The 17,515-nt window shown below is 42.1% G+C and overlaps 1 protein-coding gene across 2 annotated transcripts in view; it reads left to right on the top strand.

The window, feature by feature from the left end:
• The window catches only part of MDGA2 (MAM domain containing glycosylphosphatidylinositol anchor 2), a 691,110-nt gene that overhangs the window by 592,795 nt on the left and 80,800 nt on the right, over positions 1 to 17,515 (top strand). For both annotated transcript variants that reach the window (XM_075065736.1, XM_075065735.1), the window contains exon 10: positions 4,826 to 4,974. In XM_075065736.1, coding sequence (XP_074921837.1) covers positions 4,826 to 4,974 — 149 coding nt within the window. The remainder of the gene's footprint in view (positions 1 to 4,825; positions 4,975 to 17,515) is intronic.

The raw sequence follows: 17,515 nt of genomic DNA, 5'->3' as shown, positions 1-17,515 counted from the left end.
GTCAGTGGAAAGATGCCCACTGCGTCGAATGGGAACTGGGTTAGCTCTGTGATGTACAGTTATGCATCAGTATCCGTAACTCTCTCTCACATGGCCTGGCAACTGGCAGTGCAAATTCTACATACCCCAGGGCTGTGCACCCCAGACTTCAGCACACCTAAGAGTGTATCCAGGTAAAGCAGGGGAGGTGCATGACCTTCTGTGATCATTCTGAGATCATCCCAAAAGGAGACCCAGCAGAGGAAAGCGGAGATCATTGCCAGAAGGGAAATGGGGAGAGGCAGGACTGGTCGTCCCAGGAGTCTCCAACCAGGCCTCACTTATCAGTGGTTACAGGCCCTTCCTGGGTCAGTGGATTGAGCAATCCCCTCTTAATACAAGGGAATGGCTGGCTGTGACTATGTGTAAGACCTCAGAACAGGTCATTGAGCTAGTTCTTAACAGAATTGATCATTTGCCTTCCTTTGCACTGCTGCATCCTGGCGTTTAATCCTTATTTGGCCAAATGTCATTGCTACAGCTCTTGGATCATTTCTCTCCACTCTCTAGCTAGTTCCAAGGACAGTCTTTGCTGAATAGCACCATCTGCTGGAAGCAGCACAATTGCACTGTTGCAGATTTGCATTTATTATGCATCTGTCCTAGCTCAAAGCAAATGATTTCAGTGAGGGCTTAGATCTCCAGGGCTCAAGTGAACCATTTTCAAAAGAGACATTTGGTGAATTCCAAAACAATATCGAGCATTCTGGTGCTACTAAATGTCACAGATCAAACGCTTAATGTTGTGGTGTTAAATTTTCATTACTAAAGTAAGGCTTATATGTTAGGATGGAATTGGAAGTATACACAAGTCCTTGTTATATTAGAAAATGTGACTTTGTACCCATGTTGTAACGAGAGTCTGATAACATATCCATTCTGTATGCTTCTTGAGATGCCATTATGGTCATCTGCAGTAGATGGGGGAAGATTATTATTTGAGTTCAGCAAAACTGTATTCAATAAAGATAGACACAGGCAAGGTGCTTAAACTCCCATGTGACTTTTTCCTCTGAAAGATAAGTATAAGCCCAAGTAATAAAGGGTCAATATGCAACATAAACATATCTGTCTATCCCTGGCATAACATGGCACCAACAGAATGGAACATTACAAAGATATGGGACTTTTTCATACGGTTAGTTCTAAACTTTTCCTCCGGCAGCTACTTGTGATAGCAATAATGTCCTCAGCCTAGGAACTTTCCCTAGGCATCAATGACTGACTGAGGTTCCTGGCTCTCACCTTCACCTCAGGGGGTTCGACTAGATTCCTCCTGAGGTTCCTTCCAACCCTGATGTTCTATGATCCTCAGGAAATGCCCTGGGCCTTCATCGTTATTGCTGAAATAAATGTCAGGGTTACGTGTTTTGCATAGTGTAGTTTGGGGCAAAGGTTTTTGTCTTTTCTCGTTATATTTTTTTCATCTTTCATTTCATTTCCCTTTTTCACTTTTCCCCACTGTACTGGCTCTCCATAGCAGTGATGGCCATTTGTGTATATGGTCACTATGGTTATGAGTGGTAATGAAGCCGAAGACCCTTTGTGTCTAAAGCACAAGGCCCCAACACTAGAGTGAAAGGAGAGCTCCTTCAGCTGGGCTGGAAGCATAGGCTGTATACTGTGATTGCAGGGGATAGCTATTAGAGGGAGACACGACCGTAAGTGCTTGGCCAGTGCATTATACCTCACAGTATAGTAGTTCCTTCAGTCCTTAATACTTCTTAATCCATTGTTTATAACACTGACACACATTGAAAATGCCTGACCCTCAAACTCCATTTGGTTATGCTGGGTTCAGCAACCAAGATGTCTGAAACCTACCCACCCTGGCTATATCCTTCAGGCTAACTTGAGCTGCAGATTAGCTTGGATGGGTTGTTAGCTGTGCTACACATGATTAGTGCTAGAAGTTCTCTCTGTATAATTTAAGTTGTGATTCACTTTTGGTTAATTCCCTGGGGTGGGTCAAGCCAAGCCAATCTATCTGAAATTTTCCACATACTGAGTGAAGTCTTCGTCCCATTAAAATCGATGGTAAAACACGCATTGACTTCAGTAGGGCTGGGATTTCACCTGTGGTCTTCTACCAGGTTACAACGTCATTTAATTTTCATAATGTTTGTGGGTAATTAGACTAAGGTGATATTAAAGAGTATTTTGAATACACACATTATAATCTCTGGGAGATCTGATGGGAATGTTACAATGTGCACAGCTGCAGTCTGCAAACATTGACATGTTGGTGGGTTTGGACACCGAAGAAGGGCTATCAGGATGATAGAAGCAGAAAACAAGGCCTGCAAAGGTCCGGCCTAGAACAGGGTTTCTGAGAGCACCAGGGCACCAAATCCAATAATGCTCATGGACTGTTTTGGCAGACCTAATCCCATAAAGGGTCTTTTACATTCTCTGAGCACAGGCTGCAGTGGAGATTTTAATCCACACAATGAGATTTGCAGTTGTTTACATGACACTAATATTTCACGACATGCAAATACATTCAGTCTTTCATAGATTACATGTTTTAGCAATCTGTCTCAGAACATTTTGTAAAGCTTCTTAAATACTTGAGGAAATTCCCAGACAAAAACTTTGTTAAACTTGAGGGGTTTTATTTTTCAAATTTTACCTGACCTTAAAAATTTTTGGCTTTGTAATGTTTCTTTTGATAAAAACGCAATGTTGTTTTAAGAGTTACAACTCTCATTCCAACACAACCAGTTTTTGTTTGTCTGATAACTGTACTAACACTAACATTGTAGGCAAAGCTGTGCAGAGAATGGAGGTTCTAGTTCATGAAGTATTTCAAGATTTCAACATTTGACTTAATTCCAAATTGCAGTGAAAATTGTAAATTTTCAAATTCTCCATAAAGAAAAATTAAAAAAAAATCAGTCAATTTTTGTCAATCAAAAAAAGGGGTTTTTATAAAAATCAAACTCTTTTTTTTATTTTGACTTTTTAAAATGTTGTATTATTTTATAATACATAATATAATACAAAATTCCAGAAATCAAAACCAAAAAATCAATTTGCAGCTTCCACAGAGACCACTGTGATCATGTAGCCTGGCCTTCTGTATAATGCAGACCACAGAACTTCCCTGAAGTAATTCCTGTTTGAACTAGAACATATCTTTTAAAGAAAATCCAATCTTGCTTTAAAAAATTGCCAGTGATCGAGAATCTACACCCGTTTCAAAAAGAAAAATTGAAATTGTTCATTATGAAAATGCTGAAATGTCTGATTTAGACTTTGTCAGACTTTTGGGAGGCAGGGGGCCCTCTGAAATGACATTCCAGCAAAATTGATCTGATATTTCAAAGCATTTCAGTTTCAACAGAAATGTATATTCCAAAAGAATTATGGTTCTCTTCCAAGTTTCTCCAGCCAGTTCTAATTATAAGCAAAGTGTCTCCTCCTTCAGTGAGGAAATACATTGCATGTAAAGATGTTAATGGCATTTCTGTGTATGAGTCAAGAAATACCCTAAGGCAATTGCATTTTAATAAGAGCTCAAATATCATTTCATCATATATACAGCAAATCATATTAGGCTTTTCCTAATTTAAGGAACAAAAGTTTACACTATGGTAAACTGTTAGTATATCACAGTGCATTTGAAAATGCCACTTCAAACTCTGTGTTTATTGTGCAATATCTGAATATGTATCTAAATAATATACTGTGGCTATAACTATACTTTTGTAGGACAAGGACTGAAGTATGGAATGGAGGTATTGTATTTTCAGGTTGCAGTCCATGATGTCATTTGAAATTGATTCTGTTATGTGTGGCAGCTATGCTTAATGTATTTGGTCTGACAGAGAATTTGGAGCAGGGGTGGGAAAACTACAGTCTGTGGGCCAGAACCAGCCCGTGAACCATTTTAAGCTGGCCCGTGAGCTTCCACCAGGGCGCCGGGTCAGGGTACCTCACCACGTGGCTCGGCTCTGCTCTGGCACTCCAGCCAGGGCACTGGGTTGGGGGGCTGCACTACGCAGCTTGGCCCCGCTCTGGCCCTCCAATACTCCAGCCAGGGTGCTGGGGTGGTGTACCACTTGGCTCCCGGAAGCCACAACATGGCCCCACTCTGAGGTTCGGGGCCTGTTCCATCCGTAGGAGCTGGAGAAGGGACGTGCCACTGCTTCCGGGAGCCACTTGAGGTAAGTGCCACTCAGAGCCTGCATCTCTGAGCCTCTCCCCATGCCCCAATTCCCTGCCCCAGCCCTGATGCTCCTCCGCTCTCCGAACCCCTCAATCCCAGCTCGGAGCACCCTCCTGTATCCCAAACTTCTCATTCCCAGCCCCACCCCAGAGCCCACACCCCCAAATGAAACCTGCACTCCTTCCCACACCCCAACCCCAATTTTGTGAGCATTCATGGCCCGCCATACAATTTCCATTCCCCAATGTGGCCCTCAGGCCAAAAAGTTTGCCCACCCCTGATCTGGAGGCATAATAGTCTGACTATCCAATGTCAGTCACTTTAGCCGTGCAAGACCTCTTTGTAGAAGATTTCTTTATTTAGCAGACCAATTTTCTCCTGGACCAAAAATGACACTTGAGAATTACTTAATAACAAAGGAGAAATGAACAATCTTGATGCATATTTTCTCAAGGGATGAGAAATTTAAAGGTAGACTTGAGATGTGCGTGTAGCGAAAGGTCCCTTCACAAAACAATACTGTAGCAGTTGAATAAAGATTGCAGTTGAAAAATCGAATCCTTATTCTGAGAACTGTTTTATCATTCCATGTTTTTGTATGTCTGTGTTCTGCAGGCAAAGCCTATGCCCCGGAGTTCTACTATGACACCTACAGCCCCCTCTGGCAGAACAGACCCCGGGTTTACTCCTACAGTCTGCAGTGGACTCAAATGAACCCAGATGCTGTGGACCGCATCCTCGCATACCGTTTAGGGATTAGACAGGTGAGGTTATAATTTGCTTCTTACAACAGGTGCCTGTTTACTGTTATGCCCTCTGTGAGAACTGTCCTGCCCTTTGTTTTCGTCTCATCTCATATGAAACCCAGAATTTATACTTTCCCCTCTTTGAAGATTTGTTGCAGTCCTGAACCCCTTACAAATCCTTAAACCTAATTTGCATATTTCCCATGTGACAACGCAGAGATTAAAGAGCTATTCCTTCGGGGGGTTCAGAGGAAGTTCAGCTCAAGACATACTAGAAAGATTACCTGAAAAAAACTTGCAAACAAATTAAACTTTTTATATCTAGCCATATATCGATGTATCTTTTGGTATATCTCCCTATAAAGATAGATAAATATAGAGATTGTTATATCTTTCATACACGGGCATCTTGTGATCTTTGAGATCTTGAAAAACTTTACTTAAACATATTTAAATATATAGCCCTTGCGATTTTGACATTTTAGAACAGAACTGATGTAGTGAAGGGTGGACAGTACCAGTCCATTTGCAGAAGAACTATTACATTAATATACAAAAGTTAGCAGTCAGGATTAATCTGTCATTTTGGAATTTTTTAAAGCAACATCAGCTATCTTCTAATAAAGTAACTGCAATAATTAAACTGGCAGAACAAAACTGTACATTGCTAAACTGTGTTTAGCAGGCAGTGCCTCCTCTTACTCCTACCCATAACATGTGGCCAAACGGATGTTTTTGTACTTCTGTACTGATCTCAGTACACCTGACCTAAACCTTGGAAGTATGTATTCTAAACTAGAGTATATTATTACTGGTTGTTATGATCCTCTCTGGATTCTGGACTAGTTGTATGCACTAAGCCCTACAGATGTACTGTAGCTTAATCACCATCTGAGTTGAAGACATTTTGATCTACAATATTTCTACACATTACAGAGGGAAAAATGCCTGATTTCAAAATATCCTTGTGGAATGGGTTCTTCCTCAGCCACTAACATTTTCTCAGTCCAAGTTTTAATCTACAGCTGGTAGAGAGGTGATGTACAGGGTGAGGCAGATTATATCTTCCCCTCTGAATGAATGTATCAGAGCTGTGATGCCCCCCAACCTTACCAAGTGCAGTTACAGCTGCCCTGAACTCAAACTTAAACTCCATTGTCCTACATGATTAAGGCTGTAAGATTTCTGGTTGAAAAGGTGCAGTTGTAGTTGGTTAAAGGGCTGGTTTGGGTGTAGAATGGAGCATGCCTTCCAAAGCAGGGCAGCAGTACAGAAGAGACGCTGTGGGTCCTGCTGGGTTTTTTGAAGACAAGCATGACAGAGGAGGGGCCAGGCCAAATTTGAGTTGGTGTGGTGACCCCGTGAGTGAGTGGTGTTGCCACTTGGCGCACAGCTTTACATAACCATTCAATTATAAAAAGCTGTTGTTGTGTCTCCTTTACAGCCTTATCCATGGTGGACTGAATCAAGTGATTGTGCAGGTTCTGGCATAATCTATTTGATATTAAATTGTTTTATGAGTATCAGTGGTTCATGCCTTTCTTACTAGGGACTGCCACTAATTGTTTCTGAACTAGAAGGTTTGATTACATTGTACCTAAGAAAGCATGTTTGTGCTGAGGGATCATGGATCAGCTACTGTGGATGATTCTTAAAGAGAAACCTTTGTAAAATTATAAAGTGCGAAAATATTTCTTCAGTCATGAATGTCTTACAGTCCTTTTACTGGGCTGAGTTTTATATGTGCTAAAGCATGCGTACAATGTAAGCATGTTTCCTATAACGATTAACCAAAATATTTGTAATGTCGTGAGTGTCTGGCTCTTTTGCGTTGGGCCTAAAATAGATCACAATGGTTTTGGCACAATGACTGTCACACTCGATAGCCTGATGGTTAGGGCACTGCACAGGAAGTGGGAGACCCAGGCTATAGTTAAGGCACTGGACTGGGACTCAGGATATATGGGTTTGGTCCCCGGCAATGTCACTGGCTTCAGGACAGCTACTCTCAGTTCCTGTAGCTTAGTGAGTAGAGAACTGGACTGGGACTAAGGAGACATGGGGGTGGGGTGGGAGTCTAGTCTCAGTTCTGCCACTAGCCTGCTCGGTGGCCTGGGGCATTTCCCTTCCCTCTCTGTACAGTGGAGATAGTGGTATTGATCTCCTGTGCAGAGCACTTTGAGATCTGCTGCTGAAAAGTGCTACCTAAAAGCCAAGTACTCTTACTAGTAACTGGTTTGGATCAATGGGTCAGACCTGAAAGAACATCAGCCTCCAATGAGGACATTTTACAGTTGGGGCAGCCCTCTTTTGGAACCCATTTTGTTCCATCTTTAGTTGAACTTCAAGTAGAGATTTCTGTGTCCTCAAACACCTAGATCCAGAGGTGTGCAGGGAATAGCAGGAGACCCTGGCATTCTAGAATCAGAGAAAAGCACAGTGGGAAGGCCTTCCCTTAACAATTTGCTTCAGGAGGGATTGTGTCCTCTTCTGATGCGAAAGAAGAAGAGACTCCATTGGCTTCCATTGTTATTGGTGATGTATCAAAATTAAACTCTTTGGAGCAATGACCATTGTATGTTTTGAACATAGCACAATAGGGCCCTAATCCTGGCTGGAACCTTTGAGAGCCACTATAATACTAACAATCATATATCCCAGACAGCCCCCTGATCGGTAAATTCTTCAACAGGCATAACATGAGAGGTGGAGCAGGTTGGTTACCTCTTTCTTGAGCTACAATTACTTCCTGCTAATAAAACAAAGAAAGAAGAGGTCTTTCTTTTTATTCTGTGTGTGTCTGTGATCTTAAACATATAATTTATATCTGAGAAATTACCCGCTACCTTTCATTCTTTATGTTAAGACCTTCCAGCTGATACTTGTAAATTGACTTTTCTACCAAAAGGAAATGCTGTAGGACATGTTAAGTTACACAGATTGGTGGTTAAAATAAAAAGGCCTCCAGGGTAGGCCTGGGAAGCAAATCAAAGAATGTTCCTAAAGATAAGAGTCTTTTTCAAAGGTTGGAATGTTAACAATGGGGAGTTTGCTTATCTTGGCAGTTATGATACATGCATGCTGAAAGCCATGCAGGGCGATTTCAGCTAATGGAACAATTCACTGGCGTTCAGTTCATTGCCATAAGGTTTTGAAACTATTCCTTGCCGGTCTCTCATTGCTAGTGATATTTGTATTTACATTTCTGCTAAACAAAGTTGATTCTGATTAGCCAGTGAAAGAGGCTGGCCACTTTCACTTTTGCAGCTAGTTTTGTTTCTGTTTTCTTTTATTCTGTAGCACTAGCTATTGGGCCAGATTGATAAAGGTATTTAGGTGCCTAACGATGCAGACAGGTGCCTACTGAGATTTTCCAAAGTGCCTCAGCAGGTGAAGCATCTAACGCCTACAGAAAGAGAATGGGCGTTAAGTGCCTAACTCACTTAGACATTTTTGACACTCTCAGTGAGCACCTGTCTGCATTATAAGGCACCTAAATACCTTTGCCGATCAGGCCCAAAGCCCCAGCAGATAATTAAGTTAAAAAGTCTATGGTGAATTAAAAAAGAAATCATGACAATATTTCTATGTATTTTAGATTTTTTTAGCCTTCCTTACCCATTCCATTTTAATTTAGTTTTAATTACCTTTCATTGGGTCTTAAATTAGTAGATCCTTTAATCAAATTTCAGTAACAATACTTTACATCAACATACTCAAAATATTTTTCTTTTATCTATCTGGGCTACATTTAAATTTTGTGTGAGCCATTTACACGTTTTCATATGATTTCTCCAGAAACAAGTGTGATAGAGTTCTGATTCTGTTTGCTAACAGCAGTTTGCCCTCTGAAATGTTTGTGTTCAGATACTTTACTTTGCAGTATGTATTCTGTTTTTTTTTCAGACAGCTTGGGCAGGAATGATATGGAATCAGCTTTCATACTGTAGCTCAAAATGGACACGGTCATGCTATGCTTGGTCTTCACTAGAGAGGATCAGAGGGGTAGACGTGTTAGTCTGGATCTGTAAAAGCAGCAAAGAATCCTGTGGCACCTTATAGACGTTTTGGAGCATGAGCTCTCGTGGGTGAATACCCACTTTGTCAGATGCATGTAGTGGAAATTTCCAGGGGTAGGTATATATATGCAGACAAGCTAGAGATAATGAGGTTAGTTCAATCAGGGAGGATGAGGCCCTGTTCTAGAAGTTGAGGTGTGAAAACCAAGGAAGAAGAAACTGGTTTTGTAGTTGGCAAGCCATTCACGTTCTTTGTTTAATCCTGAGCTGATGGTGTCAAATTTGCAGATGACTGAAGCTCAGCAGTTTCTCTTTGAAGTCTGGTTCTGAAGTTTTTTTGCTGCAGGATGGCCACCTTAAGGTCTGCTGTAGTGTGTCCAGGGAGGCTGAAGTGTTCTCCTATAGGTTTTGTATATTGCCTTTCCTAATATCTGATTTTGTGTCCGTTTATCCTTTTCCGTAGCGACTGTCCAGTTTGGCTGATGTACTAGCAGAGGGGCATTGCTGGCATATGATGGCATATATTACATTGGTGGACATGCAGGTGAAGGAACGGTGATGGTATGGCTGATCTGATTAGTCCTGTGATGATGTCGCTGGTGTAGATATGTGGGCAGAGTTGGCATTGAGGTTTGTTGCATGGATTGGTTCCTGAGCTAGAGTTACTATTGGTGCAGTGTGCAGTTACTGGTGAGAATATGTTTCAGGTTGGAAGTTTGCCTGTGGGCGAGGACTTGCCTGCCACCCAAGGCCTGTGAAAGCGTGGATCGTTGTCCAGGATGGGTTGTAGATCCCTGATGATGCATTGGAGGGTTTTAGCTGGGGACTGTATGTGATGGTCAGTGGAGTCCTGTTGGTTTCTTTCTTGGGTTTGTCTTGCAGTAGGAAGCTTCTGGGTACACACCTGGCTCTGTTTGTCTGTTTCCTTATTTCCTCGTGCGGGTATTGTAGTTTTGAGAATGCTTGGGGGAGATTTTGTAGGTGTTGGTCTCTGTCTGAGGGGTTAGAGCAGATGCAGTTGTACCTCAGTGCTTGGCTGTAGACAATGAATCGTGTGATGTGCCCGGGATGGAAGCTGGAGGCATGAAGGTAGGCATAGCGGTCGGTAGGTTTGTGAGAAGATGTGAGGGAGATTCCCACACCTGAGCTTTTAGGTGACAAATCTGAGGAACTGTCCAAACTGAGGTGTCAATAGAGGAGGTTTTTGAACCAACTGATAAATTAAACAGTAATAAGTCACCAGGACCACCCAAGTGTTCTGAAGGAACTCAAATGTGAAACTGCAGAACTACTAGATTAAATCAGATTCTGTACCAGATGACTGGAGGATAACTAATGTGATACCAGTCTTTTTTTTAAAACTCTGAAGGTGATCCTGGCAATTACAGGCTGGTAAGTCTAACTTCAGTACCAGGCAAATTGGTTGAAACCATAATAAAGAACAGAATTATCAGACACATAGATGAACGTGATTTGTTGGGCAAGCATCAACATAGCTTTTCTAAAGGGAAATCACGCCTCACCAAGCTATTAGAATACTTTGAGGGGATCAGCAAACATATGGACAATGTTGAGCCAGTGGATATAGTGTACTTTCGAGTTTAAGAAAGCCTTTGACAAGGTCCCTCACCAAAGGCTCTGACGCAAAGCAAGCAGTCATAGGTTAAGAGGAAAGGCCCTCTCATGGATCAGTAACTGGTTAAAAGACAGGAAACAAAGAGTAGAAATAAATGTTCAGTTTTCAAACTGGAGACAGGTAAATAGTGGTGTCTCTGAGGGATCTGTAGTGGGACCAGTGCTGTTCAACATATTTATAAATCTGGAAAAACAGGTAAAGGGTTAAGTGACAAAATGTGCAGACGATACAAAAATTACTCAAGATAGTCACATCCAAAGCAGACTGTGATGAGTTAAAAAGGGATCTCACAAAACTGGATGACTGAGCAACAAAATGGCAGATGAAATTACTTACTCCTGTTCTTTTAGTGTTGATAATGCACAGTAATGCACATTGGGAAACATAATCCCAACTATACATGCAAAATGATGGGGTCAAAATTAGCTGTTACCAGTCCATAAAGAGATCTTGGAGCCATTGAGGATAGTTCTTTGAGAACATCCACTTAGGGTGCAGCCGGAGTCAAAAAAGATAACATAATGTTGGGAATCATTAGGAAAGGGATAGAAAATAAGTCATAATGCCACTGTGTAAATCCATGGTCCTCCCATACCCTGAATACTGCATGCAGTTCTGGTTGCCCCATCTCAGAAAGCTATATTAGAAATGGAAGAGGTACAGAGATGTGCAGCGCAATGATTAGGGGTGTGGAATAGCTTCTATATGAGAGATTTAAAAGACTGGGATTGTCTAGCTTGAAAAAGAGACGACTAAGCCGGGATATGATAGAAGTCTGTAAAATCATGACTGGTGTGGAGAAAGTAAGGAAGTGTTATTTACTCCTTCTCGTAACACAAGAACTAGGGGTCACCCAATGAAATTGATGGGCAGCAGGACAAAAGAACGTATTTCTTCACATAACACAGTCAACCTTGGAACTGGTTGCCAGTTGTGAAGGCCAAAACTATAACTTGGTTAAAACAGAATTAGACACCTCTATGCAGGATAGATCCATCAATGGCTATTAGCCAAGATGGTCAGGGATGCAACCTCATGCTCTGGGTGTCCCTAAGCCTCTGACTGCCAGAAGCTGGGAGTGGATGACAAGGGATGGATCACTCGATAATTGCCCTGTTCTGTGCATTCCCTCTGGGGCACCTGGCACTGGCCACTGTAGGAAGAGAGGATACTGGACTCGATGTACCACTGGTCCGATGCAGTATGGCCGTTCTTATATTCTAAGCCTTTCTGGATCCAGCTGGCCTGATTCTCCTCTCTCTTTGTAACCGAGCATACCAGCCCTTTAAGGATTATAAAGGGAACCCATATGGCCCTGTACCAGGATTTCCTGGGACAGACAATGCTCTTCCTGATGAGGTGAAGTGGTTTCAGGGAAGCAGTCAGGACATCATGGTGCTGACTTTTGTTTTAGCCCTTGAGTCTGATCTTCCACAAATAGGAGGAGCTGGAACTTCCCTCAGAAGTGGTGAGGAATCAGGTTGGTCCCTTATGCTTCCAGCCAAGCTCTGTCTCTCAGAACTAGGAGTCAGTGCCCCTGGTCACTCCTGGAAAGTGCAGGGCAGGTCTGTTTGTTTGCTTGTGTCTTATTTATTTTGGAAGACTTGGCTGATCTGGCTGTTTTGATAAGGCTTAGATCAGGGGTAGGCAACCTATGGCACGGATGCCGAAGGCGGCACACAAGCTGATTTTCAGTGGCACTGGCACTGCCCGGGTCCTGGCCACTGGTCTGGGGGGCTCTGCATTTTAATTTAATTTTAAATGAAACTTCTTGAACATTTTAAAAACCTTATTTACTTTACATACAACATTAGTTTAGTTATATATTATAGACTTATAGAAAGAGACCTTCTAAAATGTTCAAACGTATTACTGGCACGCGAAACCTTAAATTAGAGTGAATGAATGAAGACTCGGCACAGCACTGCTGAAAGGTTGCCGACCCCTGACTTAGATAAAGAACCCAGATGGGGAACTGCCAAGTGCCCAGTACCAACCTTCTTTGTACAACCTGCCACATGCAGGCTTCCCAAAGCATCCCAGCCAAGGAAACGTCTGTTCTTGCAGCTATTATTTATTATATGCAGGTTTCAAGCATTTGTTGGGGGGGATGGGTATTTTTTTTGTTTGTTTCTATGTTTCTTTTTATTTGGCTGGCCACAAATGGCCCAGGTAGCAAGGTCCTCAAATACCCTCTTTAATTAAAAGAGAAGAGGGAAACTCTTATAAAAAAGGAGAAGGAGATTAATACATTGGCAGGTTGGAGGATACTCCTGGGAGGTGGCCCAGAAACAAGATAACCCACAAGAAAGGCACTAGAAACTTAGAGCTAGAGGTGGAAGGCCCACAGGAACAGAGGTTCTCCTGTGGTATTTGCAAATCCTGCAAGAGCCCACAGTGGAACCCAGAATATCCTGAGTTCCAGGCCATTTTCTGAAGCACTAGACCATGCTTTAATCAGTCAGCCAATATTTATTATATTGCTCTGAAATTGAAAGACTTCTGCATGGCTTTGTTTGAGAAAGTGGCAGTTTTTAGTGTGTGAGTTTTTTAAAATTTCCTAAAGAGTTGTGAAGCACTAGTGGTAGATTATTGGCTAGGTAGGAAGGTTAGTGTCCGTGTGTGATAGATAAGGAGTACCACATTTATCCCATTAACAAAATGCTTGTTACATTACTAATGCTGAAACCAGAGACTTAAAAAACTTTTCCTGCTTTCGGTACAAAATCAATGTGTTGCTTTTTTATTCTGGGAAAAAATCAGATAAAATTTTCAGAATATACAGTCTATGGCATGTTTATACCTGCTGGGTTCTTTGGTGTGAATGTAAAGAGACTGAAGCAAGATGAACTATCTTGATGTTTTAATGCAATTTTCATAAAATGTTTGCTTTCTCCCCAATATTTTGTGCATTTGGTGGACCGTTGTGGAAGCTTGTGCATGGTATAAATGTAACAGTTCAATTGTTAAATAGAAAAGAAACCTGATGGTAAAAGATTGCAGACTAACTTTTTCCTCATGAAAAAGAAATTGTGGTGCTGTAAAATTGTTCTTTGATTATAGAGCACTCTAAGGAAATTGAGGTGTGTCGGCCAATCAGAGCGTAGTAATGCTACAGAGTTAAAGGTATCTCTTTGTACTGTTTGCCCATTTATGCAGTCTCTGGTCCGACTGGCTCAGGCACTCACAAGTTTGAAAATGTTTGCTGGCAGCACAGCAAAAGCTGAAAACTCCAAAATGGCAGTGAATGATCTCACCTCACATTAAGCAATGGGTGCCATTGTCTGGCTTATTGGAAATGGTGTGTACCCCTTTGAGTGCTAGAGTGCCAGGGAGTGATTTTCAACTGCAGTGGCAGCCGAGCTCAGCATGACTCATTCCCTCCCCCCCCCAGAAGAGGAGGGAACTATATAGGTCCATGCCAGTGCATGAAAAACCCTCATTTACCAGGACCCGGTGGAGCAGCACCCACTCTCTTGCTCACGGAAGTGGAATACCAGGTCTCCTCAGGATGCACTGTGGGCATTGCGCTAGTTGTTTCTTTCTCAGAGGACTAGGAAGGAATTTTCCCCTCACTGCCAGATTGGCCAAGGTTAAGCAGGTTCAGGGATTGCTTAGTTTGGTGAACATGAAATGGGCACTAGGTTATGATGTTGCAACTCATTATGTAAATGTGGGACGGGTATCCAGTGCAGATAAAATGGATTGGGAAGGGATTTAAAAGAGGTATTCTTTAAAGGAGCAGAAACGGGGCTCAGGACTCCCATGATAGGTATGACAGGGAGCCAACCCTTCCTCCTTTATAGCCTATTGCTTAACCCTCTTTCAGGGGGTGCAAAGGGGGTGAAGTCCCAGCAGCACGTTGGCTGGGGCCCAGGATGGGTGATAGGGCGGGCTGACAGAAGCCCACACTGTACATTGAAATGATTATGGAATGACCTGCACCATGCACTTTTATTGGCCAGGTACTCCTAGACATTTAAGAATAAAATTGCACCCTAATTAAATCACATCCAGTGTCTCCTGTCCTGTTTCCAACAGAACAGAGACAATGAGAGCATAGAGGGGAAAGAGTTGGGAATGAACGACAGGGGATGGATCACTTGATGATTACCTGTTCTGTTCATTTCCTCTAGGGCACCTGGCATTGGCCACTGGCAGAAGACAGGATACTGGGCTAGATGGAACTTTGGTCTGACCCTGTGTGGATCTTCTTATGTTCTTATGAAACAGGGGCCTGACTCTGTTATGCTACTTTTGGCCACTGTGGGGGGATAAGTAGGCCTTTGAGTGGTTGGAAACATCACCCTGAAAATACCGCCTGTGCAAGGAGCCTCCTTGGGCAGCATGCGGTGGAATTAAGGTCTATGTGCGTGCTCTGTTTCTAGCCCCTGGCATAAGGAGTGGATCAGGACCAGGCTGCAGCATATGCACCATAGCTAATCGCTGCTTCTCAGGCCCCAGGGGAGCCATCAGAAACGAAGTTTAATTTAAAGCATCTCTGAGGCTGCTCTAAATTACATCTAGGGTTGGGGAAACCCATGCCAGGTCCCAGAATAGGACCCACCTGGTCTGACTATCAGGGAGCGTTACCAGAAACAGCTCAGTGTCTCTATGCCAAGATACTAGTATCATACACCGTGCCAGAAGGGTAAAAGACAAAACTGATTCAGACACAGGGAGAGAAGTTAAGTGCAGAAGAACATGACACAGAAGTATCACATTAACCAGCCTTTTCAAGAGCAGATTGAAGAGAAGTTGGAGAGGAAGGTGCCTCAGATCCCAGCAAACTGTGATAAGTGGTTAAGAAAGATGTTGCATTTGGTTTAGTGATGGATCGGTGAAATCAAGAAAGACAAAAAGGGCCTGGGGGGGGCGGGGAGCCACCATCTTGTGAAAGAGCCCCCACACAACTGAGAGTACCAACGCAACAGATAGTGAGGTGTGTCATTCTTCTGAACGGAGCTTGAAAATGAAAATAATTATATATTTACCAGCAAATTATAATTTAAATGAAAGTGAGTTTTGTGAAATGTATTCACTTGAACATATACAAAATCCAAGTTGCTGGAAACAAATGCTGTGTAAGTTACGTGAGAGGGGGACCATCTTCCACATACTCGGCTTGGTGCAGGGAAAAAGCCAGTTAAGATCAAGGCATTTTCATTTGCTCTGTCACAGAGCATGTATAAAAACTAGGGATTAAAAATGCAAACATTTCTATTTTTGAGCCACCCAGAAACAAGTGCTCATGGCTGTAGTATTTCATATGGGGGGCGGGGAGAGAAGGTGTAGAGCAGGCTAATTCAAATATATATTGAATGCTTTTAACATTGTTCTCTTTATGAAAAATTTCAAACAGCCTCCAGCAGAGCGACATGTGCAGTCTTAAAGGGTTGTTCATGGCATGAATTTGCTTTTGTGAGGCTAGATAAGGCTTTTTTAAAATTCATCTTGTTACATCAGTTCTTGTGAAATAACAGAGAGAGATAGTTTGGCAGATAAAGTGAATACAGCATGCAAAGGCATGCTTCTTATTGATTCTGTGGAGTTTGGTAAATTGAGTTGGAGACGCAACGGTGCTGTTTTACAATTTTCATTTTGTAATATTATTGATAACCGTTAGGCTCCTTCCACAGGACATGGGACTTGAATTCCAAATGTGGCAAGCAGAACTCCGTCATTGTGAACATTATACGCAATGGCCAGTATGGTAGTGAATGATTCTTTTAATTGGAATTCTTCATATGAGTTAGGCAGGGGACTCTGTTTGTATGAAAATCATTCAATTAGCAACAATAGAGAGAGAACAATATTCAGAACATGAAGATTGCTCAGTTAATCACTCAAAAATCAAGAAATTTCAAAGTTAAGAGTTTACCTGAAACCTTAACCCAGCGAATGCTGATTCTCTACTTCTGCTCTAGGAGCATCTTAGCTCACCAGTCCTATTTACATTAAGGGTGCTGCTGCTGGAATAAGTTCCTAGCTACTGAAGTTCTCCTTCTGGTGTAAATAGACGAAACTCCATTGAAGTCAATGGAACTGTATCCTTTGACACCAACAGGGAACTCAGGTCATTGAGCTAATTTCTATCCTCGTGATGCTATACATGGGCAGTGTGACAGATATGATGGTATCCTGCAATGTCCTGAGCAAACCTTGTGGAATTAAGTTAAATCATATTGAGTTGCATTTAGTACCTTTTGGCATCCATTGTATTGCCAATGCAAATCTCTGTGTGCTGTGCAGATTTTCTCTGTGCTTTTCCCTTCTAGGTACTTGCTTTCACTGCTGTTGACACTTATGCAACTCACACCATTACAGATGCCCCATACGCTGCCACCATATATTTGTCACAGAAGCTGGCATATTATGTCAATACAAGTAATTGCTGCCTGCTCAAACTGCCTTGATTAGTTTTTCATTATATAGCATAAACCTGCAAGAGTAAATTTAAACCTCTCAGCACATTACAGTACAAAACATATCTTTATGCAGTGGGTATGATGCACAGTTCTCTATTAGCTCCTCTTGTATCTAGCTTGCATTAATGAGTTTATCTCTTGAGCATTACGGGAAAGACAGTTGCTTTGTCCGGTCATGTATTAGCAGATACCAAATTGTATCAACTACAATAATTGCAAGAATGGGTCTTGAATGGAACCTTTCTGTTACTCTACCATTAATGTTGTTGTTGTTTGTATTATTGTTGTCTTAGACCCAGTACCCATTTGTGCTAGGGCCTGTACAAACAAACAGAACAAAACAACAGACCTGCGGCAAGAAGCTCACAATCTAAATATACCAGAGACAACAGATAGATACAGACAGATGGGGGAGCACAAGGAAACCGGGAGATGATATTGGTCAGTATGACAGGCAGTGGTCATAGCACACAAGC

The sequence above is a fragment of the Chelonoidis abingdonii genome, chromosome 4 (assembly GCF_003597395.2).
Source record: "Chelonoidis abingdonii isolate Lonesome George chromosome 4, CheloAbing_2.0, whole genome shotgun sequence".
Taxonomy (NCBI): Eukaryota; Metazoa; Chordata; order Testudines; family Testudinidae; genus Chelonoidis; species Chelonoidis abingdonii.
This window is presented reverse-complemented; position numbering and strand designations above follow the sequence as displayed.